Genomic DNA, 26,594 nt, shown 5'->3' with positions numbered 1-26,594 from the left:
GTATGACTTTTAAAAAATATTTTAGCATTTTGTTTTATTTTACAGAGATGAGAGGCATGGTAAGCTTGGCTGGTTTAGAATACATTTAACTGTTTTGAATGAATACAGTATTTTTCCTTTAAAGTTATTCAATAAATATATGCTAAATGAGTGAGTGAAATTCCCCTTACTTATCTAATTATATTTGTAGAGTGATTATGGGTATATTAATACATTTTTGAGAATTGCTCTTTATTTAATTTATTTATTTAGAGAGACAGTTATTTATTTATGTATTTATTGACAGAGTCCCTCTCTGTAGCCCAGGCTAGAGTGCAGTAACAGGATCATAGCCCACTGAGGCCTCAAACTCCTGGGTTTAAATGATCCTCCCATCTCAGCCCTCTGAGTAGCTGGGAGTACAGAAATGCAACACCCCACCCAGCTAATTTTTAAATTTTGTTGTAGAGAAAGGGTTTTGCTGTGTTGCCCAGGCTGGTCTTGAAGTCCTGGATTTCTGCAGTCTTTCCACCTAGTCCACCTGAAGTGCTGGAATTATAGGCGTGAGTCACTGTGCCTGGCCGAGAATTGCCCTTTAAAAGAATAAAAGTAATATGTACAACAATGTCACAGAAGCAAAAAAAAAAAAAAGGAAGCTGTAATTGTACTAAAAAAAGAGAGAGGAAAGAAAAAGGTGTGCTCAATACTTAGGTTTTCAAAAAAATATCCGTAGACTTTAATGAGGAAATGCAAAAGACTAAAGCTTTGGGCACTAGAGATAATCACATGATTAGAGCCCAGAGATACATATAAATAGAGAGGGAGGTATATAGTTCAATTATTGTATTGTTGATCACTTACAATGGTAAGTAATATAACTACTTATATTTGTAAATAGTGGGTAGAAATGGGTTAGAAAGTGAGCCACCATCATTTCATGGAAACTCCTGATTGTTTAATTATTAACAAAATGGGGATTAAAATATTTGTCCCTGATTCAGAGTTGTTAAAAACATTATGCAAGTAAACTGTGAAATCATTTTTAAAAATTAGAGTTTATGCAAATATATTAGCATATATTTATTTCTATATTTCTAAACTTACTGATAGAAGAGTAGTAACTACACAATGTCCTCCTCCATCTCTTATTGCCTAATTGAAATTCTCATTTCTTTCAAGGGGATAAGCTTGAGGTTTGCTATGTTATATAGGAGTATTAGGGAAGGCCTTGCTGCTTAAGTGGTATATAAGCAGAGATAGAAAAGAAGTGAAGGAGCAAGCTTTATGGATACCTGAGACAAGAGTGTTATAGGCAGAATCACAAGTATAGAGGCCATGATATAGGAGACTTCTTGGTATATTTGAGAAAGAGCAGGGATACTGTGGTTGGAGTAGAGGAGATGTCTAAGAACTGAAGTCAGAGAGGTGGGCCTTTGCTCTGAGTGGGTTAGGGAGACACTGGAGGATTTGAGTTGAGGAGTGACACAATCTAATTGATGACTTGAAATAATATTTTTGGCTATTGTGTTTAGAAAAGACTGTAGGCCAGCCTGGGCAACATAGTAAGACTTTGTCTCTACAAACAATCAAAAAATTATTCGGGAGGATCATTTGAGTTGGGAGGTCTATGCTACAATGAGCAGTGATTGCACCACTGCACTCCCATCTGATGGCAGAGAGAGACCCTGCCAAAAAAAAAAAAAAAGAGAGAGAGAAAAGACTGTAGGAGGGCAAAGGTGACAGCATGTAAACTAGTAGGACATTATTGCAGTAATGTAGGGGATAGATGATGATGGGTTGTGCCAGGGTGGTGGCACTAGAGGAGGTGAGAAGTGATGGGATTCTGTATGTAGTTTGATGTTGGAGCTCACAGGATTTTCTGGTGGATAGATGTAGAGAATTAGAGAAATGAATGAATGCTGACTTCAGGAATTTTGACTTGAAAAATTGGAAGGATGAAAGATGGAGAAACATTGCAGGAGAAGCAGTTTGAGGATGGGTGGGTAAGATCTGGAGTTCAGTTTTGACAAATGAAGTTTGAGATGCTTATTAAACATCCAAATGGAAATGTTGAATATCAGTTGGATATGACTCTGGAACTCAGGGGAAAGTTCTGAGCTACAGATATAAATTTGGAAGTCATGAGGGTACTGATAATATTTAAAGCTAGGGGACTAGATAAGATTATTGAGGAGAGTGGGTAAGATTACCCAGGGAGTAAAAATAAGGAAAATAAATCTTATTATGTTTAGTGGTACCCTAAACATCCTAAATCCTCGTTGAGAAATTAGGGGGAACTGATAAATGTGATTCAGAAAGGGCATCCATGGTGTAGGAAGACAATCTGGGAGAGAGTGGTGCCCTGGAAATAATGGTGTGCTGGAGATGGCTCATATCAGCTTGCAAGAGCCTATCACTAAATTTTCAGCAAATTTGCAAGAAAATACTGCCATTTAAAAAATGTTAAACACAGCCACTTACAAATTATGCATAAACTATGGGCCAGGCATAATGGCTCATGCCTGTAATCCTAGCACTTTGGGAGGTCAAGACAGGAGGATTGCTTGAGGTCAGGAGTTCAAGACTAACTTGGGCAACATAGAGAAACCAAATCTCTATTTTTGTAAACAAAAAATATTACGCATAAGCTTAAATATATTAAAAAGTAATAAATACTCAACAGTCATCAATTCCTAATTATTTTTCATTTTGATTCCATTTATGCTCTTGAGTTATTTACATTGATTGTATCTGTATGGTGGATAAGCTACATAATGGTATGCTGCTATGCATCTCTTTCCAGATACATGTTCAGAGACATCATGTTGGTAGCTTGAAATTGGCCATGAAGGGAATATTTAGACCTTGGAAAATTCAAATGCTGCAAATTTGGGCTTGATGTATTGTTTTGCTGATAAGGAAGAAACAAAGAGAATGTTAATAATTTAAGTGCAGTTAAAAGCATTTTTGCTGTTACATTCAGATTAGTACAGAAATTGAGGAAATATTTGTCCACTATTCAAAAATTATTATCTGATTCAGCAGACAAATGACATAATTGATGGAGTGAGGTTTTCACAAAAACTATCTTTGTTTTATTTTCATTTTATTAATTAATATAGCAACATAAACAGCATTTATGTTGGAACTAATATCATTTATGTTGGAACTAATATTTATGTTGAAACAGCATTATGTTGGAACATTCATCGATTACAATCCTAAGTTCGCTACGAATACAAGAATTTGGTAAAAACCAACAAAAATATTCTTGAGAATCAACTGACTAAAGGAATTTACAATTAAAGTTTGTATATCTTATTATTTGCAGACTCTTTGGTGTACATTTTTGTATCAGTAAAATTATAACAAACTCGTGTGTGTAGGCACACGTTTTCTTTTTTGTCTGAACTAGTTTTAAATATTTACCAGCACACCTCTGTGTGTGGAAGCCTAGTGAAAGAAGTGTTTTCAAGAGTGTAACAATATCAAATGCTGCTAATGGGCCAAATGAGTTGATTTTTAAGTGACCACTGGATTTAGTAATGATGGGATGATTGAGTGGAAAAGAAAATAATTGATAATGGAACAATGTCCTTGAGTAAGCAAGAGAGGATAGATTTCAGTGCTCAAGTAGAGGAGTTGGTGTTAGAAACAGAAATACTTTATTCATAGTAATATAAGGGAAGGAAGACTATGTGGGCACAGTTACAGGTAAGTCAGTAGATGTTATGTTAGGAGCTTGTGGAAGCTGTCTTCTGACTTGCTATGTAATAGGAAGTAATGTTGTCAGCTGAGAATGGCCATGAGGAAGAAGAGTTGGAAGGTTCAAGAGAAAGGAGGAAATATAAGGAAGAAGAGTTGGAAGGTTCAAGAGAAAGGAGGAAATATAAAATAAATATAAGCTATTGTTACTATAACTGGTATTTTAGCTATTTTTGAAAGTGGTAGATGGGAAGGGAAAGAGGGCTTTTAAAATTCAAAGACAATTATCACCTAAACACAAAGGTGGTATAACTAGTGATTTTTTCAAGGATGTTTTGTCTTGTGAAGGTAGAAGACATTATTCAAGAAGTCATAGTAAGATATGGATTAAGACTGTCTACTAATTTGTATAGGCAAAATGGTTTAGAAGAAGAGGAGATAGTGATTAATTTTAACCATCAGAGATGGCCTTATAGAAAAGAGAGCATTTGAGTTAGACCTAAATTAAGAGAAAGTAGGTTTTCAGTTGACTTAATTGATTATTTTCTGTGTGCTGGACACTGTGCATGTATTTTCTTATTTAATTGTAATACCTGTGAGGAAACTGAAGCTCAGAGAGGTTAAGAAAGTTGTTAAAAATCACACACAGCTAGTAAGTAAGAAGATCTGGGTTACAACCAGATTTACCTGACAACAACCCCTTTTCAAGATAGCACACTGATTTTAGTGGGAGACAGTGGTATGGGGAAGATGTACCAGCAGAGGGAACAGTAGGAGCAAAGAAAAGTACAGAGGTGAGAAAAAGTAGAGAGAGAGAGAGAGAAAAAGGTGGGAAGGGAAAAGTGAGTAATCTAGTATGACTTAGGCTCTATGTGTGTGTTTGGAGAGTGTGGACTCTATAGTGGGAAATAAGGCTGAAAATATTTGATCATGGGAGAGAGGCCTTAAAGTTCATGTTAAAGAAGTTGAATATTATTTTGCAGGAAGTCATCAATTTTAAGGTAGGTGTCTCTGAGAAGAGAGAATTATATCTAACCTGAACATTGTGGCCAGGATTGAATTAATTGTTTTGTTTTACAGTTAGAGATTCTTTTGGAAGACAGGACTATAGAAATAAAACTGGATTGTTGAAATTGGGCACTGAGTGTAATTATTAATTTCATATGGTAGTTTATAGAAATTATTATCTTATTAAGTTACTTTGTGTCATTAAGTTAGGAACACAATTATAGAATAGTTTAATGTTAGCTTTCTATTTTGCTAAGACCCTAAGATAGTTAATATCATGTTTTTCAGATACTGACCGAGCTTTATCATTACTGGAAGAATACTGCAAAAAATTAAGGAAACCAGAGGAGCAGCTGTTGAAAAATGCTGTTAAAAAGGTGATGGGTATCTTTAAGAGCAGCTTATTCCAAGCTTTGCTAGGTAAGTATTATGAAAATTATTCATCATTTTAATGTCAGAATTGGGTTTGATAGCTTGAATAATGTGGTTAAAGAACCTGATGTTAACCACATTTTATACTGGAATAATTTTCTTTAATACTGGAAGGGAAGATTTGTTTTGTTTTATTTTGTTTTTTGTTTTCCTTTTTCTTATATAAGGTTAACCTAGAAAGGAATTGTTTTGGAATAGAAATAAAAAGAGGTTATTAAAAAATATAAATATTGAAAGAATGTTTTGAATAGGAAGAAAAGTTTACACAGAAGAAAACCCTGAATAGTATGTTATAAAACATTGAGTATAAATATGCTAGAGAAGAAAGTTGTCTTCCTCCAGGGAAGGAATTGTCTAACATAAAAATGATGGTTACATTCTACTTAGAATCAAAGTTCTACTTTTACTTTCTTCTTAAAACAAAAATAAAAATATCTTTTCATCTTTCTTTCTTCTCTTAGAAAAGTTTATGATCCAGAATTGAAAAGTTTACTGATGAAAATCTCAGTGCTTTGGAATTCTTACCAATTTGTTATGAAGCTAGCCATATAACATTTAATCTTATGTTTATTCTCCTACTTACTAAAGATTGTAAAGAAAATTAAGAATATGGTTTATTTATGTATGTTTTTATACATACATCTCATATTTATGCAAATAGCTTTTAATTCTTTTTTTCATATTGTAAGGGGAAAATAAATTAACAAAATATAGAAACAAATACTTTTCCCAAAAAAACAACTAGCTAAGCAAACAATAAAAAACCCAATGCAATATATTTTACTGGATTTAAAGAAATAACTTATTTTAAATAATTGTAAAGAAATAACTGAGTTGTCTAGATATTTTCATTGTTTTTGAAGCCTAGTAATTATTGATATAAAATCTAAAAATAGGAATTGATAAGGCTTAATCATGAAAATACTTTTTATTGTAAATATACATTTTGATAAAAACCCAACTTTATAGTTTGAATATAATTTTAAAAAATATTAAATTTTGAAAATTTGGAAATCAGTCTATTGAATAAAAATAGAAGTATAAAGCTTTATGGGATTACTTTGCCTGTGGATTAACTTTAAAAAATATTTTATTGTGGCTGGCAGGAATTAATAATACAACTGTAATCATTTTAGCTGGTATTAAATAAAAACAACTCTAAATGTAGTCTTGCAGAAATTTGAATAAACCTTGTCAATAAAGATAATATTTTGAGAACATTTTTAAACATCAAATTCTCAATTAAAAATTAATAGTGTTATTTATTAATAGTTGATCATTAGTAAAAGGCCATTAACTAAATGGCAATGTATCTTAACAGATTTGTATGATGTGTTTAGTTAAGACTGGCTAAGTCTGTTGAGAGTTTGCATTTTTGAGAACTTGATTTAGAAAGGGGATTGTTGGTTAATTTAGGTAACTCTACTATATTTTTGATAATTTAATCATTTGATAATGTAACACCATTTTCTAGGGAATAAAAAGACAAATCAGTGACAAAGAATTGTGTTTTGCCATTATTTTAAGTGAATGATAACTATCTTGGATTAAAGCCAATAGTGTAGTTTGAATTTCTCTAGTAAAATGAAAGGCAACAATAATCTGTAAAAAGCTGTTATGTAAGTAATCCCAGCGCCCAGCTTTGAATGGATAGATTTGCTTTGGCTGGTCTTTAAAAGTCATTTTAGGATAAATCATAGTGCAAACAATGAAGCAACATTATACAACAAAATATAGTTTTCTATTGAATTCAATTTGGTTACCTATGTACTGATTACTAATCTGTTATTATTGAATGTTCGAGTGGTCTCACTGTGTGTTTTCTTTAAGGACACAGAAGAAAAGCCATGTAGACTTGTGCATCCCAGAGAAGATTTATATCTTTATAACAGATAGGTAGGGAGGCATTGCAATATAGGGCATTGTTATGGTCTATAATTTGCGTTCTGTTTGAACCAACTCCCCCACCCCACTCTTTTTTTTCCTGTTACAAGTAGTGGAAGATAGTAGTTGCACCCATTGTTCTGGCCAATGCATAGCCAATACATTGAAATAATACCTTGCATGACTCTCAATAGCTGTAGAAATAGAAGGGAATCATAATGTAAAAAACACAAACAGATAATAAAATATTATTACTGCAGAACATGCTGTATTATTTACATTGTGACTAGGAAACCAGTTCCTCTCTCTACAGAAGAAAATCATCATTCTATTTTATTTTCAATTTTTTTTTCTTAAATTAATTTATTTAAATTTAGGTGCATACTATATCTGGCATTTCTCCCCATGTTATCCCTCCCCACCCTCCCCTCTCTCCTCACCCCCCACTGTCTCTCCCCTGCCCCTGCCAACTGCCCCTAGTGTGTGATGATCCTCTCCCTGATTCCATGTGTTCTCATTGTTCAACACCCACCTATGAGTGAGAACATGCGGTGTTTGGCTTTCTGTTCTTGTGTCAGTATGCTGAGAATGATGGTTTCCAGGTTCATCCAAGTCCCTACAAAGGATATGAACTCATCGTTTTTTATGGCTGCATAGTATTCCATGGTGTATATGTACCACATTTTCTTTGTCCAGTCTATCATTGATGGGCATTTGGGTTGGTTCCAGGTCTTTGCTGTTGTACAGAGGGCTGCAGTGAACATACGTGTGCATGTGTCTTTATAGTAGAACGATTTATAGTTCTTTGGGTATATGCCCAGTAATGGGATTGCTGGATCAAATGGAATTTCTATTTCTAGATCCTTGAGAAATCGCCACACTGTCTTCCACTGGGTTTCTCCAGTTCTGTGAAGGAAGGTCATTGGTAGCTTGATGGAGTTAGCGTTGAATCTATAGATTACTTTGGACAGTATGGCCATTTTCACGATATTAATTCTTCCTAACCATGAGCATGGAATGTTTATCCATATGTATGTTGTTGAACTAATTTACACTCCCACCAACTGTGTAAGAGTGTTCCTATTTCTCCACATCCTCTCCAGCATCTGTTGTCTCCAGATTTTTTAATGATCGCCATTCTAACTGGTATGAGATGATAGCTCAATGTGGTTTTGATTTGCATTTCTCTAATGCCAGTGATGAGGAGCATTTTTTCATATGTTTGTTGGCATCATATATGTCTTCTTTTGAAAAGTATCTGTTCATATCCTTCGCCGACTTTTGAATGGAGTTGTTTGTTTTTTCTTGTATATCTGTTTTAGTTCTTTGTAGATTCTGGTTATTAGCCCTTTGTCAGATGGGTAAATTGTAAAAATTTTTTCCCATTCTGTTGGTTGCTGATTCTCTCTAATGATGGTTTCTTTTGCTGTACAGAAGCTCTGAATTTTAATTAGATCCCATTTATCTATCTTGGCTTTTATTGCCATTGCTTTTGGTGTTTTAGTCATGAAGTCCTTGCCTATGCCTATGTCCTGGATGGTTTTGCCTACGTTTTCTTCTAATGTTTTTATGGTGTTAGGTTTTATGTTTAAATCTTTAATCCATCTGGATTAAACAGGTAGGGATCCAGTTTCTGCTTTCTGCACACTGCTAGCCAGTTTTCCCAACACCATTTCCCAACATCCATAAACATGGAATCATTTCCCCATTGCTTGTTTTTGCCAGGTTTGTCAAAGATCAGATGGTTGTAGATGTGTGGTGTTTCTTCTGGGGCCTCTGTTCTGTTCCATCAGTCTATGTCTCTGTTTTGATACCAGTACCATGCTGTTTTGATTACTGTAGCCTTGTAGTATAGTTTGAAGTCTGGCAGTGTGATGCCTCTGGCTTTGATCTTTTTGCTTAGGATTGTCTTGGCTATGCGGACTCTCTTGTGATTCCATATGAAGTTTAAAGTGGGTTTCTCCAGTTCTGTGTAGAAGGTCATTGATAGCTTGATGGAGTTAGCGTTGAATCTATAGATTACTTTGGGCAGTATGGCCATTTTCGTGATATTAATTCTTCCTAACCATGAGCATGGAATGTTTATCCATCTGTATGTGTCCTCTCATTTCATTGAGCAGTGGTTTGTAGTTCTCCTTGAAGAGGTCCTTTATATCCTTTGTTAGTTGTATTCCTAGGTATATTATTCTCTTTGTTGCAATTGTGAGTTGAAGTTCACTCTTGATTTGGCTCTCTTTAAGTCTGTTATTGGTATATAGGAATGCTTGTGATTTCTGCACATTGATTTTGTATCCTGAGACTTTGCTGAAGAAGCTTATCAGTTTGAGAAGATTTTGGGCTGAGACGATGGGGTCTTCTAGATATACAATCATGTCATCTGCAAATAGAGACAGTTTGACTTCCTCCTTTCCTAATTTAATACCTTTTATTTCTTTTTCTTGCCTGATTGCTCTGGCTAGAACTTCCAATACTATATTGAATAGGAGTGGTGAGAGCGGGCATCCTTGTCTAGTGCCTGATTTCAAAGGGAATTCTTCCAGTTTCTGCCTGTTCAGTATGATATTGACTGTAGGTTTGTCATATATAGGTTTTATCATTTTATTATATGTTCCATCAATACCTAGTTTATTGAGAATTTTTAGTATGAAGGACTGTTGAATTTTGTCGAAGGCCTTCTCTGCATCTATTGAGATAATTATGTGGTTTTTGTCTTTGGTTCCATTTGTGTGATGGATTACACTTATGGATTTGCGTATGTTGAACCAGCCTTGCATCCCTGGGATGAAGCCTACTTGATAGTGATGGATAAGCTTCTTGATGTGCTGTTGCAATCTGTTTGCCAGTATTTTATTGAAGATTTTTGCATCGATGTTCATCATGGATATTGGCTTGAAGTTTTCTCTTTTAGTTGAGTCTCTGCCTGGTTTTGGTATCAGGACAATGTTGGTCTCATAAAATGAGTTAGTGAGGATTCCCTCCTTTTGTATTGTTTGGTACAGTTTCAGAAGGAATGGAACCAGCTCCTCTTTGTATGTCTGGTAGAATTCAGCTGTGAACCCGTCCGGACCTGGACTTTTTTTGGTTGGTAGGCTATTGATTGCTGCCTCTACTTCAGCCCTTGTTATTGGTCTATTCAGGGTTTCAACTTCCTCCTGGTTTAGTCTTGGTAGAATACAAGTGTCTAGGAATTTATTCATTTCTTCCTGGTTTACTGGTTTATGTGCATAGAGCTGTTTGTAGTAATCTCTGATGGTAGTTTGTATTTCTGCGGAATCACTGGTGATATCCCCTTTGTTGTTTTTTATTGCATCTATTTGATTCTTCTCCCTTTTCTTTTTTATTAATCTGGCTAGTGATCTGTCTATTTTGTTGATCTTTTCAAAAAACGAGCTCCTGGATTTATGGATTTTTTGAAGGGTTTTTTTGTGTCTCTATCTCCTTCAGTTCGGCTCTGATCTTAGTTATTTCTTGTCTTCTGCTAGCTTTTGAGTTTTTTTGATCTTCCTCCTCTAGCTCTTTCAATTTTGATGATAGGCTGTCAATTTTAGATCTTTCCTTGTTTCTCACGTGGGCATTTATTACTATAAATTTCCTTCTCGACACTGCTTTAAATGTGTCCCAGAGATTCTGGTAAGTTGTGTCTTCATTCTGATTGGTTTCAAAGAACGTCTTTATTTATGCCTTCATTTCATTGTTTATCCAGTCGACACTCAAAAGCAAGTTGTTCAGTTTCCAAGTAGTTGTGCAGGTTTGAGTGTGTTTCTTAATCCTGAGTTCTAGTCTGATTGCGATGTGGTCTGATAGACTGTTATGATTTCTGTTCTTTTGCATTTGCTGAGGAGTGATTTGCTTCCAATGATGTGGTCAATTTTAGAGTAAGTGCAATGTGGAGCTGAGGAAAATGTATATTCTGTGGATTCGGGGTAGAACATTCTGTATATGTCTATTAGATCTGCTTGGTCCAGCTCTGCATTCAAGTCCTGGATATCCTTGTTAATTTTCTGTCTTGTTGATCTGTCTAATATCGACAGTGGAGTGTTGAAATCTCCTACTATTATTGTGTGGGAGTCTAAATCTCGTTTTAGATCATTAAGAACGTGCTTTATGTATCTGGGTGCTCCTGTGTTGGGTGCATATATATTTAGGATAGTTAGTTCTTCTTATTGGATTGATCCTTTTCCCATTATGTAGTGTCCTTCTTTGTCTCTTTTGATCTTTGTTGGTTTGAAGTCCATTTTATTAGAAACTAGTATTGCAACCCCTGCTTTATTTTTTGTTCTCCATTTGCTTGGTAAATCTTCTTTCATCCCTTTATTTTGAGTCTATGTGTGTCTTTGTCTGTGAGATGGGTTTCCTGAATACAGCACACTGATAGGTTTTCACTTTTTATCCAGTTTGTCAGTCTGTGTCTTTTGATTTTGGCATTTAGGCCGTTTACATTCAATGTTACTATTGTTATGTGTGAATTTGATCCTGCCATTTTGTTACTGGCTAGTTTTCTTTCCCGTTAGTTGAATCATTTTCTTCATTGCAATCTTGGTCTTTTACACTGGTTTGCTTTTGCAGTGACTGGTACTTGTTCCTTTCCGTGCTTAGTGTTTCTTTCAGGAGCTCTTGTAGGGCAGGTCTGGTGGTGACAAAATCTCTCAGTAATTGCTGGTCCGTAAAGGATTTTATTTTTCCTTCACTTATGAAGCTTAGTTTGGCTGGATATGAGAGTCTGGGTTGAAAGTTCTTTTCTTTAAGGATGTTGAATATTGGGCCCCACTCTCTTCTGGCTTGTAGGGTTTCTGCTGAGAGATCTGCTGTGAGTGTGATTGGCTTTCTTCTGTGGGTGACCTGACCTTTCTCTCTGGCTGCCCTTAGCATTTATTCCTTCATTTCAACTCTGGTGAATCTGATGATTATGTGCCTTGGGGTTGCTCTTCTTGAGGAATATCTTTGTGGAGTTCTCTGTATTTCTTGAATTTGAAATTTGGATTGCCTTGCTGGGCTTGGGAAGTTCTCCTGGATAATATCCCAGAGCGTGTTTTCCAGCTTGGATTCATTCTCCCCGTCATCTTCAGGTACACCGATCAAGTGTAGGTTAGGTCTTTTCACATATCCCATATTTCTTGGAGGCTTTGTTCATTTCTTTTCACCCTTTTTTCTCTTGTCTTGCCTTCTCTTTTTATTTCATTGAGTTGATCTTCAATCTCTGATATCCTTTCTTCTGCTTTATCAATTTGGCTATTAAAACTTGTGTTTGCTTCACATAGTTCTCGTGTTTTTCAACTCCATCAAGTCATTTGTGTTCTTCTCTAAGCTGGTTATTCTAGTTAGCATTTCATCTAACCTTTTTTTCAAGGTTTTTGGTTTCTTTGCATTGAGTTAGAACGTGTTCCTTTAGCTCAGAAAAGTTTGTTTGTTTGTTTGTTTTTTTTTTTTTTTTTTTTTTTTTTTTTTGAGACGGAGTTTCGCTCTTGATACCCAGGCTGGAGCGCAATGGCGCGATCTCGGCTCACCGCAATCTCCGCCTCCTGGGTTCAGGCAATTCTCCTGCCTCAGCCTCCTGAGTAGCTGGGATTACAGGCACGCGCCACCGTGCCCAGCTAATTTTTTGTATTAGTAGAGACGGGGTTTCACCATGTTGACCAGGATGGTCTCGATCTCTTGACCTCGTGATCCACCCGCCTCGGCCTCCCAAAGTGCTGGGATTACAGGCTTGAGCCACCGCGCCCGGCCGAAAAGTTTGTTATTATCCACCTCTGAAGCCTGTTTCTGTCAATTTGTCACACTCCTTCTCAGTCATGATGTGATCCTGTGTTGTTGAGTAGTTGTGATCCTTTGAAGGAGAAGAGGTGTTCTGGTCTTTGAAGGTTTCATCTTTTTTGCGCTGGTTTTTTCCCATCTTTGTGGGTTTACCTGGCTGTGTTGTCAGGGAGCTGCTTGATGAGGTCGCTTTTCTGCCTGTGGAGGCACTACTGGGTTTTTAGGGATTCCTTCAGGTTACTAGGGAAGCTTCTTGTGTCTTTTTTGTTTATACTGGGAGATTAGGCCCTCCTCTTCTGCTGACCTGTAGGCACTGCTGGGTTGTCAAGAATGCCGTCCGGTTGCTTTGTAGGCTTCCTGTGTTTTTCGTTAAAATATGTAGCCCAGTCCCACCCCTCTAATGGTGGGTTGTGCCCTTCCTCCACTGGGGTGGATCATTCAGGGTTTAGCTCAGACTGTGGCACTGGCTGCGCAACCTGCCAGAGTCAGAGCTTCAGCCCTCTGGAGTTTGTGGGGGAGGGTAGGGACCTGCCCAGCAGCACCCCGCCCTCTCCTCCTTTCAGCTTCCTCTCTCTCCAGTCATGGGGCAGGGGCCCGACCAGCTGCTCCCGTTTACAGCTCCCTCTCTCTCTGGGCGGGGGGAGGTGACAATAGCTCAGTCTGCTGGTTCTCCCAGCAGCCTTTTAGGCTTATGCATCTGTTTAGGTCTGTGCGCCAATCCGGGACACTGTCCTGGATTATTATTCAACTCTTCACTTGTAATTCCTGGCACTTGACTGGCAAAGATCCCCTGTTCTGTGTATTGCTGATGCTTTGGGGGAAGGGCTGTATCTGGACTGGAGTGCCAGAGGGGGAGCCTCCAACTCGCAGGTCAGATGCACTTTCTGGGTGAAGCAGCACCCCTCCCCGCCTGGGTCTGCTCTGAGTGGGCTTTGCTCACAGTCAGACCAGACCTGTTGAAATGCACCTGGTCCTTCAGTTGGAGCTAGGAGATCTCTGGATTTCTGTGTCTCTCTTGCTGGGTATTGTGCGCTGGAGTTGTATCTATTCAGCCATCTTGGATCGACCAGCTTATTTTTAAATTCTTAGTAGAGATAGGGTCTCACTATGTTTTACAGGCTGGTCTTGAACTCCTGGGCTCAAGTGATCCTCCCACCTCAACCTCCCAAAGTATTTGGATTACAGGCATAAGCCACTGCCCCCAGCTGAAAAGCATTACCCTAAAATGAATAATGGGTCTTCCTTTTGTGGTCCTTCATCATAAGCTTAAAAAAATACTAGCATGTTTTAGATGGTATATTTTCTGAGGCCAGAATTCTGTATACATAACTGTGACTGGTGTTATAGTGTGTAAAAGAATTTTATGAATGAATTCTGTGGTAACATGGTGGAAGATGATAGCAAAATTATGTTTAAAAAGTTTTAATATAAATTTATCTGTTTATAAAAGTAACATTTATTAATTTTTGATATCTTTTAAAATAAAGAAAGTAAAATCATATACAATTCAATGGTTAGATACATTGCTTTTATGGTAAGTAACAGGATACCTGATAAGAATGGAGAATGATGAACTGTTTAACTTTCTTCCTCCTTTCTTTTAGAGTCCCTGTATTTATTTTGATTTTTTATTTGCCAGTAACAGAGTAGAAAAAGGCACTTTAATTTTTTGAAAGACGGCAATTGGTGTTCATTAGTGTACCTAAACCAAATGCAAAAAACAAAACCTGAAACAGCAATATGATAGATGCTGTACATTTAGATGTTAGGCTTAGAGTGACATCTTGTGGTAACACTAAGAAAACATTTATCCAAATGAATAAATAAAGTTTTATGATGATTGCAGCATAAACACTTTCCAGAATTTGAATGTAAGGGAATTGGAATTCCATGATATTTTATGATTAATTCATGTCTCTTTATTTAGAAAAGCTAAATAAAATAATAATCATCAGTGTTCATTAATGTACCAAAACAAAACAAACCTAAAATGGCAATATGCTAGAAGCTGCACATTTAGAGAACTGGAATTCCATCATATTTTACAAATTAATTTAGAATATGTAAATCTCTTTTACTTAGACTATATAAAACATTAAGATTTTTCTAGGTACTTTTATTAGCTTATTCTTCAGTTAGGCAATAAAGATGCAAGATGAATCTTTTTTTTTGAGATGGAGTCTCGCTCTGTTGCCCAGGCTGGAGTGCAGTGGCATGATCTCAGCTCACTGCAACTTCTGCCTCCCAGGTTCAAGAGATTCTCCTGCCTCAGCCTTCTGAGTAGCTGGTATTACAGGTGTGTGCCCTCACACCTGGCTGATTTTTGTATTTTTAGTAAAGATGGTGTTTTTATCATGTTGTTCAGGCTGGTCTTGAACTCCTGACCTTGTGATCCACCCACCTTGGCCTCCTAAAGTGCTGGGATTACAGGTATGAGCCACCGTGCCTGGCCTTGAATTATTTTTTAAAATTATTTTTGTGCTTCTAAATTGAGTTAAGTTTTAAAGATCTGTGTTACCACCATAATTATTTTTGAAGACTTCAAATAGTATTATGGGTTATTTAAGTTTTAGATATGTAACACAAATGTTCTTTGTTTTTGTAACTTACTGAAAATTATATGTTATTCTTTAGTCATTACTTATAAAGTATAGAAAGAACTATAGATACACTTTACAGATTTCAACCCCTTCTAAAACCATATGAGCTTTGTTTATCTAACTTTTTGCCTTGTATTTCTCTACAGTGTGTGAGGGGGAATTTTTGGAAGAGGACTTAGAGAGAAATTAGAGGAGAACAGGAAGTAAAATGATACTTTAAAAAAATTCTGCCTGTAGCAAAATCTTTGTTAAGGGCTCATCTTATTTTATGGAGGCTGGTAAACTTTACATGTTAGATTTTGTGTTAGAATAGAGTACATTTCATTTCCATAAATCTTAGCAAAAACCTTGTGGATTTTTGGGATTACTAGCAATAGAAGTGATATAGCAGATGTATTATATATTGGGATTTATTATCTCTTTGTTGAAGCATTCTAACACATTCTTACTTGCTGGCAGCTTTAGTCCTTTCATTGTGTCTCATAGCATTTTGTTCATATTACTAAAAAAGCATTTACCACATTGCCTTATGATAAATTGAAGATACTTCTGCCCCTTTTTATACCCCCATAAGGTGGACCTTTAATAATTATAAGTGACCTTTAATACATTTTTTATTCATTTATCAACACTTCTTTTAAAAATATCAGTTATGTGTTGGACATTGTGCTATGCAATAGGGATACAACAGTAAATTGTAGAGGATAGTCATTACCCTTATGGACAAGTAGGGGAAAAGAGACATTAAACACACAATTAATTATTATTCAATTATAATCATGGTAAGTTCTATGAAAGAGATATGTGTAAGAGTTATAGTTTGAGTAAAAAACACCTACATATTTTTTCTAATAGTAATTCTAATGTCATATTTTTATTTCAAAATAGCATCTCTTTGAAAATATGGTTATTTTGGTCTTAATTTTTAATCATAATGTATAATTTTTGCCATCTGATCATAAGGAAGTGAAGTATTATTTAAGTAGTGGCTACGAAGACCCATACAGTTGTGTGAATTTGGAGCAACTTGGATGTCTTTATTATTATTTTATTTTATTTACATATATACTTTTTGTTAACCCACTTAAAGTTTAATGGTCTAACAACCTGGCTGTAATCTTCTAAACAGAGGTTCTCAAGATGTGGTTCTTGGACCAGCAGTACTGTGAATTTGGTTAGAATTGCAAATTCTTGGGTCTCACCCTACTGACTGAATAAGGCACTCTGGAAGTAGGTCTCAGCAAATGGTAGTTTACTAATCCTTCCACGTGATTCAGAGGTGTTTTAAAATTTGAGAACATATGTTCTAAATGGTTAGATATTTGGCCATTCAAGGAAAATAATATATTAATAGTGTTTGAATATTATTACTAAACTTGGAAGAATATGACAGTGGCATTTTTTCCTTCTTGTGTTTTATAGGATCTGATTTAATCTTTAACAAGTATAATGAGCCATTGTCATTCTGGGACATTTCTTGAGTACTTTGTAATCCATAAATTCACAAATATCATTATGGTATCCAATTTCCTTTTTGGAAATGGGATTCAACATTGGAATGGGCATTCAAGATGTTCTTGATATTTATGCTTTTAAAATGTTTTCTAGGAGTTGTATAGGGCAACCTGTTAGACACAAGTCTCTTCCAAAGACTTGAGAAACAAGAGTAGTAAGCATAAAATGTGGCTCAAACAATTATTATAATTCCTTTTGCTAAACTGTTGTATACTGAGTATGATTAGTTGTGTGTTTCACATCAGGCGGGATCAAGTGTTTCTTAAGTTAGACACTTTGCGCTGGATGCCATCAAGAGGGTTGGATATCATTCTATACTCTGACTCTGGTCTTTGTATATTTACTGCAAGATTTATGTCACCAGATGGCACCATTTAACTAAATTTATGTGCTTTGGATGAGTATAAGTCTGGTTGTTTCTAAGTGAAGGATGCTATTATTTGTGATTTAGCCAATAGAGGAAAAAAATCTTTTATTTTGAGGGCATATGAGACTTCCCTATAGAGTAAGATAGTGAAACCCCAAAGCTTTTGTTGGGAGCATGAAAGGATTTGTTAAGTACATACTTAACAGAAATCACAATAAATGAACATTTGATGATGATCACTGTAACTAATATGTGGTAGCTGGCAAAAAAGCAATAGGCTTTCTCATCTAGGTTTTCCTATTGCAAGAAAACTAGTATTATTAATATTATAGCCTTGAATTTCACTTTTTGTTATTGAAATACTTTCAGGGAATTGATATATATAATATGAATATAAAAAAAGATTCTAAAAGATTATTTTAGGATAAGCCTTTTTAAGATGTCCTGAAATAGTGTAGTAATATCTAAAAAATCAGCAATATACAATATGTTCAATTGAACTGTAGGACTAATAAAGTTAATAGAATATGATATAGACATTCCTTCTTAGTAGAAACATGCATCCCAAGGAAATGAGTATTTATTACTTGGTCAGAAACTTCTTAATATTTTCTACTTTTTTTTTTTTGAGACAGAGTCTCTGTCGACAGGCTGGCGTTTAGTGGCACGATATTGGCTCACTGCAACTTCCACTTCCCAGGTTCATGCGATTCTCCTGCCTCAGATTCCTGAGTAGCTGGGGTTATAGGTGCCTGCCACCATGCCCAGCTAATTTTTGTATTTTTAGTAGAGATGGGGTTTCACCATGTTGGCTCAGGCTGGTCTTGAACTCCTGACCGCATGATCCACCCTCCTCAGCCTCCCAAAGTGCTTCCCAAAGTCCTCAGGCCTTTCTATTTTTTTTTAGTTTAACTTTTATTTTGATTTCAAGGGTACATGTGCAGGTTTGTTAGATAGGCAAACTTGTATCATGGGGATTTGTTGTACAGATTATTTCATCACCCAGGTATTAAGCCTATTTTTCCTGATTCTCTCCCGCCTCCTACCCTTTACCCTCAGAAAGGCCCTGTTGTGTGTTATTGCCTCTATGTATCCATGTATTCTCATCATTTAGCTCCCACTTACAAGTGAGAACATGCAATATTTGCTTTTCTGCTCCTGCATTAGTTTGCTAAAGGCAAATGGCCTCCAGTGCTCCATCCATCTTCCTGCAAAGGACATAATCACATTCTTTTTTATGACTGCATAGTATTCAATGGTGTATATATACCACATTTCTTTTATCCAGTCTGTCATCAGTGGGCATTTAGGTTGATTCCATATCTTTGCTATTACAAATAGTGTTACAATAAACATAGACATGCATGTGTCTTTATAATAGAACGATTTATGTTCCTTTGGGTATACACCCAGTAATGAGATTGCTGGGTCAAATGGTATTTCTGTCTTTAGATCCTTGTGGAATCGCCACACTGTGTTCCATGGTGGTTTAATTTACACTCCAACCAACAATGTATACGCTTTCTTTTTTCTCTGCAACCTTGCTAGCATTTGTTATTTTTAGACTTTTTAGTAGTAGCCATTCTGACTGGTGTAAGATGGTATCTTATTGTGGTTTTGATTTGCATTTCTCTAATGGTCAGTGATGTTGAGCTTTTTTTTATGATTGTTGGCCACATGTGTGTCTTCTTTTGAAAGGTGCCTGTTCATGTCCTTTGCCCACCTTTTTTTTTTTTTTTTTTTGTGGCAGATTTTTTTAAGTTCCTTACAGATGCTGCATATTAGACTTTTGTTAGATGCATAGTTTGCAAAAATTTTCTCTCATTGTGTAAGTTGTCTGTTCACTCTGCTGAGAGTTTCCTTTGCTGTGCAGATGCTGTCTAGTTTAATTAGATCCCACTTGTCAATTTTTGCTTTTGTTGCAGTTGCTTTTGGCATCTTCGTCATAATACTTTCCTGTTCCTATGTCTAGAATGGCATTGCCTAGGTTGTCTTCCACTGTTTTTATAATTTTGGGTTTTACATTTAAGTTTGTAGTCCATCTTGAGTGAAGTTTTGTATATGGTGTAAGTAAGGGGTTCAGTTTCAGTCTTCTGCATATAGCTAGCTAGTTATCCCAGCACTGTTTATTGATTAGGTAATCCCTTCTCCATTGCTTGTTTTTATCAGGTTTGTTGAAGATCAGATAGTTACAGGTGTGTGTCCTCATTGCTGGGTTCTCTATTCTGTTCCATTTGTCTGTGTGTGTTTTTGTACCAGTAACATGCTGTTTGGCTATGTAGGCCTGTAGTATATTTTGAAGTCAGGTAGCATGATGCCTCCAGTTTTGTCCTTTTTGCTTAGGATTGCCTTGCCTATTTGAGTTTTTTATTGGTTCCATATAAATTTTAAAGTAGTTTTGTCTAGTATTGTGAAGAGTGTCAACTGTAGTCTAATAGGAATAGAATTGAATGTATAAGTTGCTTTGGGTAGTATGGCCATTTTTTAAAATTGCAATTTAGGTTTTGGGGTACATGTGAAGAACATGTAAGACTGTTGCATAGGTACACACATGGCAGTGTGATTTGCTGCCTTCCTCCCCATCACCTGTATCTGGCATTTCTCCCCATGCTATCTCTCCCCAACTCCCCACCCCCTGCTGTCCCTGCCCTATTTTCACCCGACAAACCCCAGTGTGTGATGCTCCCCTCTCTGTGTCCATGTGTTCTCATTGTTCAACACCCACCTATGAGTGAGAACATGAGGTGTTTGATTTTGTGTTCTTGTGTTAGTTTGCTGAGAATGATTGTTTCCAGGTTCATCCATGTCCCTACAAAGGACACGAACTCATTGTTTTTTATGATTGCATAGTATTCCATGGTGTATATGTGCCACATTTTCCCTGTTCAGTCTATCATCAATGGGCATTTGGGTTGGTTCCAAGTCTTTGTTATTGCAAACAGTGCTGCAGTGAACATTCGTGTGCATGTGTTGTTATAGTAGAATGATTTATAATCCTTTGGATATATGCCCAGTAATGGGATTGCTGGGTCAAATAGAATTTCTTTTTCTAGGTCCTTGAGGAATCACCACACTGTCTTCCACAATGGTTGAACTAATTTACACTCCCACCAACAGTGTAAAAGTCTTCCTATTTCTCCATATCCTCTCCAGCATCTGTTGTCTCCAGATTTTTTAATGATCGTCATTCTAACTGGCATGACATGGTATCTCAATGTGGTTTTGATTTGCATTTCTGTAATGATCAGTGATGATGAGCATTTTTTCATATGTTTTTTGGCCTCATATATGTCTTCTTTTGTAAAGTGTCTGTTCATGTCCTTTGACCACTTTTGAATAGGCTTGTTTGTTTTTTTCTTGTAGATCTGTTTTAGTTCTTCGTAGATTCTGGATATCAGCCCTTTGTTAGATGGGTAGATTGCAAAAATTTTTTCTCATTCTGTTGGTTGCTGAATCACTCTAATAACTGTTTCTTTTGCTGTGCAGAAGCTGTGGAATTTGATTAGGTCCTATTTGTCTATTTTGGCTTTTGTTGCCAATGCTTTTGGTGTTTTGGTCATGAAGTCTTTGCCTATGTCTATGTCCTGAATGGCTTTGCCTAGGTTTTCTTCTAGGGTTTTTATGGTGTTAGATCTTATGTTTAAGTCTTTAATCCATCTGGAGTTAATTTTAGTGTAAGGTGTCAGGAAGGAGTGTAGTTTCTGCTTTCTGCACATGGCTAGCCAGTTTTCCCAACACCATTTATTAAACAGGGAATCGTTTCCCCATTGCTTGTTTTTGCCAGGTTTGTCAAAGATCACATGGTTATAGATGTGTGGCACTGCCTCCGAGACCTCTGTTCTGTTCCATTGGTCTATATCTCTGTTTTGGTACCAGTATCATGCTATTTTGATTACTGTAGCCTTGTAGTATAGTTTGAAGTCTAGTAGTGTGATGCCTCCAGCTTTGTTCTTTTTGCTTGGAATTGACTTGGCTATGTGGGCTCTCTTTTGGCTCCATAGGACGTTTACGGTGTTTTTTTCCAGTTCTGTGAAGAAGGTCGTTGGTAGCTTGGTGGGGATAGCATTGAATCTGTAAATTACTCTTTGGACAGTATGGAGTATGGACATTTTTATGATATCGATTCTTCCTGTCCAGGAACGTGAACATGGAATGGTTTTCTGTTTGTTTATGTCATCTCTGATTTCCTTGCCTCTTTTTTTTTTTTTTAAATCTATACTCTCTACTTAGGTAGATTCATTTAGTCCCATGGTTTTAAATATCTATAGGCTGTTGACTCTCAAATTTATATCTGTATGCTTGACTTGTATTCTGTATATATACCATTGCCTATTTAACATTTTCCACTTGGTCATCTATTGAGGATTCTGAAACTTACCATGTCCAAAACTGGACTCTTAATTCCCCCTTTTGCTCACACTCCACTTGCTTTTCTCCTAGTCTTCATTATCTCAGTAAATGTCATCATCATTTATTCAGTTTACTCACACCCAGAACCCAGGCATCATCACTGATTTTTCTCTTCTTTTGCACCCTAATCCAATCTATTTGCAAATATTGTTGGCAAAATTTCCAGTTAAGTCCAGAATCTTACCATTTCTTATCATCTCCATCATGCCATACTTTCCTAAGTCACTATAGTCTCTTACCTGGTCTACTGCAATAGCCTCTTAACCATATCCCTTTGTTTTCACTCTTGCATCAATCTAGTCTCTGCATAGCATATAGAGTGATATTTTAAAGCAAAAGTTAGTTTATTTCAGTATTTTAAAAATCTTTCACTGGCTTTCTAATACTTTTGAAACAAAATCAAAGTCCTTATTACTCTAAGGCTTACATAATCTGAATCCTGGCTACATCTCCCATCTCTTCTACTAACACACCCCCACCACCCATTGCCTACTTTTCTCCAATTATGTTGAACTTGAACTTTTCCCTGAGCAACCTTTCTGCTATAGAGCATTTGTACTTGCTGTTTCCTCTGTGTGGAACTCTTTGCCCACTATATATATATATATATATATATATATATAATATTTTGTATATATTAAATATTTATATATATTTTTATATATTTATATATTATATATATTTATATTTCTATAATATATATAAAACATATGTTTAATATATAAATATATTTTATAGATATTAAATTATATTTTATAGATATTAAATTATATATACATAAATTATATTATATATAAATTATATTTTGTATATATTAAATATTTATATTTTTTATATATTTATATATTATATATTTATATTTATATAAATATATATTAAATATATGTTTAATATATAAATATATTTTATAGATATTAAATTATATATACATAAATTATATTTTATATATATATATGGTGGGCAAAGAGTTCCACACAGAGATTATATATATATATATATATATAAATTTTTTTTCTTTTTTGAGATGGAGCCTTACTCTGTTACCCAGGCTGGAGTGCAATGGCATGGTCTCTCAGCTGACTGCAAAATCTACCTCCCAGGTTCAAGTGATTCTCCCACCTCAGCCTCCTAAATAACTGGGACTACAGGCATGTGCCAACACACAGGATAATTTTTTATTTATAGTAGAGATGGGGTTTCACTATGTTGGCCAGACTGGTCTTGAACTCCTAACCTTGTGATCCACCCACCTTGGGCTCCCAAAGTGCTGGCATTATAGGCATGAGCCACCACGTCTGGACTGTGCTCACTTTCTTGCTAGTTTATGTGCCTGCCCAATTGCCATCTTAATCCTTTCCTGACTTCCATCTAAAATAGCCACCCATTACTCTTTTTTCTGTCTCTATATAATTTTTATTTTTGTACTTATCAACGTATATATTTATATTTATTTGTGTTATTTGTGGTGTGTTCCCTCCCAACTGTAATGTCATCTTCTTGAAGGCAAGAACTTGGTTGTCTTGTTCACTCTTTTAATCCTAACACTTAGCAGAGTTCATGGACTATAACATAAGCTAATATAATTTGGTTAATGAGGGAAAAGCTAATTTTCTACTGATTGTTGACTTAAATTTTGACAAGATAACTACATTAACAGTTGCTTTGTTTTTGCTCTTTCTTTTAAATCAAAATTAATCTTTGTGAAAAGTACTATATTAAAAAAATCCATTTAAAAAGGATCTTTGGGTTTATAAAAATTTAGAATTAATTCAGTTGAAATTTTACATTCTTTTCAGGGTCTTTGTGCCAAGAGCTCAGAGGATCAGAGAATGTGATTTATGAGGTCAGGAAAGCACATCAGGTTAATTATGCCTCTACATTGCCAGGAAATCTCTTGGAGTTTGCTAATATGCAACAATCAAAACAACATCGTTTAAAATTGGTAGGCCTATTAAAGTATGCAAATTTTACTTGTTTACATGTTCTGTTCCTTTTTGAGGTTACTGCTGATATATAAAAATATGATATTTGCAATACTATGAAAATTTGACAGGATAAAAATATGTATCTCTGTTAAGAGTATGACTTAGCTTCTAGTGTTTAATGTAGAAGACTTCTCAGATACATTATTTCTTACATATTTGAACATTTTCCTGTAGAATTCTTGACTGAATCTCAGTTCTCTCAAGAAATGTAAAACTACCATAAAAAAGTATTCTTAATGATGCAGTTATTCATTATGATATATTTGCTAAGCTTTTCATTAATTTACTTGTTAATAGAACAAATATTTATGGAGCACCTATAATGTGCCAAATGCTGTTCTAGATTTTAAAGTCAGACCGATATTCCTGCTTTTAAATAATTTATAATTACGTGTTGGATATCAGCAATCTACAGATGTGTAGTTTGGAAAAATATATTGCCAGGAAGGGGAATCTGGAGCAACATGAAGTGGGAGAAGAGTTGTTGTTTTAAATAGAGTAGTTACAGCTGGGTGTGATGGCTCATACCTGTAATCCCAGCACTTTGGGAGGCCAAGGTGGGTGGATCACAAGGTAAGGAGTTTGAGACCAGCCTGACCAACATGGTGAAAACCCATCTCTACTAAAAGTACAAAAATTAGCTGGGCGTGGTAGTGCATGCTTGTAATCCCAGCAACTCAGGAGGGTGAGGCAGGAGAATGGCTTGAACCTGGGAGGTGGAGCTTACAGTGAGCTGAGATTGCACTACTGCACTCCAGCCTGGGTGACAGAGCGAGACTCCGACTCAAAAAAAAAAAAGTAGTTATTAAAGTTCTGTTTAAGAAGGCATTTGAGTAAAGGCTTGAGGGAGCTGAGAGCGTGGTCATATGGTTAACTGCAAACGAGAGAGCAAATACAAAGGCCTCCAGGTAGTAGCATGACTACATCATTCCAGGAACACTAGGAACACACTGTGATAAGCTCAGTCACTATTTTTTTTTTTCTTTTGGGACAAGATCTCACTCTGTCATGCAGGCTGGAGTGCAGTGATATAATCACGGCTTACTGCAGTCTCTACCTCCTGGGCTCAAGTAATCCTCCCATCTCAGCCTCTCAAGTGGCTGGGACAACAGGCACACACCAACATGCCTGGATAATTTTTAATTTTTTCTTAGAGATGGGATCTCCTTATGTTGTCCAGGCTGGTCTCCAACTCTCAGCTCGAGTAATCCTCCTGCTTCAGCCTCCCAAAGGAATTACATGTGTGAGCCACTGATGTCTTGGTTGAGAGGCAGTAGTAGGAAATGCTTAGTTTTGGTGAAAAGATAGATTATGGAATTTCTTGGCCGTTATAAATATTTTTCTTTTGTTGTCAATGAGGTAGGAATCCAGGTTTTGAGAGCAATAATAATAGGATCTGACTTATGTTTAAAATGATCATCTCTGCATTATATGTTGAGAATTGACTGAGAGGATGCGAGGAAGAAAATGGAGGAGAGGAGTTGGGTGTTTTCTGTGATATTCTAGGTGAGAAATAGTTGTGGTTTAGATTAGGGTGTGGCAGAAATAGGAGTAGTGAGAGTGGTCAGATTCTACATTTTGAAGATAGGGCCTGTATTAATCTGTTTTGTGTTGCTATGAAGGAATACCTGAAACTGGGTAATTTATAAAGAAAAGACATTTATTTGACTCACGGTTCTGCAGGCTGTGCAAGCCTGACACCCGTATCTGCTCAGCTTCTGGTGAGGCCTCAGGAAACTTTTAGTCATAGCAGACGGAAAGAGAAGCTGGCATGTCACATGATAAGAGAGGGAACAAAAGAGAGAAGGGGTAGGCCCCAGACTCTTTTTAATGATCAGATCTTGCAGTAACTCATTACCATAGAAGGGCACCAAACCATTCATGAGGAATTCATCTTCCACTAGGCTCTACCTCCCACATTGGGAATCACATTTCAACATGAGATTTGGTGGGGACAAATATCCAAACTGCATCTGAGCCAAGTGGTTTGCTGATGGATTGGATGGCAGGTACAAGAAAAATAGAAGAGTCAGGGAGGAGTCTTTTTTTTTTTTTTTTTTTTTCCCCTGAGCAGCTAGAGGTATGACATTCTTATTTTCAGAGATGGAGAAATGTAGGAAAGCAGCATATTTGGGGGGTAGGGTAGACGATCAAGATATATTAAATAAGCAGTTTGATATAGAAATTTGGGTATGAGGGAGATATCAAGGACAGAAATTTAAATTTGGGAGAAGTCAGAGTATCAGTGATTCTAAAACCATGAGATCTGAAGGAGAAGACAGAGGTCATCTAATGCACACAACAATAATATGAAAAATTTTTATTAAATTATCTGAAGCTTGATAATATTCATAATTGAAGTAGTTAACATTTTCTTGCTAAATTTTATGCAAAATAGTTTCATTAAAATTTCATTTTGAAACCAGTTAGTTGAATATAGTACTGCTTTTTATCAGCTTTTACCTTTTTTAAATTAAAAAATTAATCTCCCAATTTCTTAAAAATGTCAATTCTTAGATAAGAAATTTAGTCTAACTGACTTGAGCTCTAATTTCTGTAAATAGTAACAGTATGTGATTCAGTTTCAAATTTAAAAGAGGTCATGTTATTCAAGCATTTTTAAGTATCTACGTGATTTATTAGCACACATGAATTTAACTTTTAAGCCTTCTGGAATTGATTTATCATGATCATTGCTAATGTGACAGAGATTAGGGCTAGAAGTAGATGACTCTTGAAATTGTTAGAGTTTCTGATTGCAAATAGCAGACCAAACTATGTAACTTAAATAGAAAAGGGATTTATTGGAGGAATATAAGATAGTTGACAGAAACTGCAGGAGGGCTGAAGCTTAGACTCAGAAAATACGAAACAAGAAACACAAAGCACAGTCAATATTTCTCTACAGGAAGAGTGGGATACTGGCACACTGGCAGTTTGCTATCACCAGTGGCTACT

At 36.0% G+C, this 26,594-nt stretch overlaps 1 protein-coding gene across 9 annotated transcripts in view; it reads left to right on the top strand.

Annotated features, from left to right (window-relative positions):
• Positions 1-26,594, top strand: part of DLG2 (discs large MAGUK scaffold protein 2) — a 2,157,409-nt gene that overhangs the window by 18,171 nt on the left and 2,112,644 nt on the right. For 3 of the 9 annotated variants that reach the window (XM_064365356.1, XM_064365353.1, XM_012469540.2), the window contains one exon: positions 4,981-5,112. In XM_064365356.1, coding sequence (XP_064221426.1) covers positions 4,981-5,112 — 132 coding nt within the window. Of the gene's footprint in view, positions 1-4,980; positions 5,113-26,594 lie in introns of those variants that run through there. The other 6 variants (XM_012469542.2, XM_064365354.1, XM_012469538.2 and 3 more) reach the window with 5 other exon arrangements.

This window comes from Aotus nancymaae, unplaced genomic scaffold (genome assembly GCF_030222135.1).
Source record: "Aotus nancymaae isolate 86718 unplaced genomic scaffold, 86718_ANA_hifiasm-v0.15.2.pri h1tg000059l, whole genome shotgun sequence".
Classification (NCBI taxonomy): Eukaryota; Metazoa; Chordata; class Mammalia; order Primates; family Aotidae; genus Aotus; species Aotus nancymaae.
Note: the sequence above shows the minus strand (reverse complement) of the source record. Positions and strands in the feature narration are given on the sequence as shown.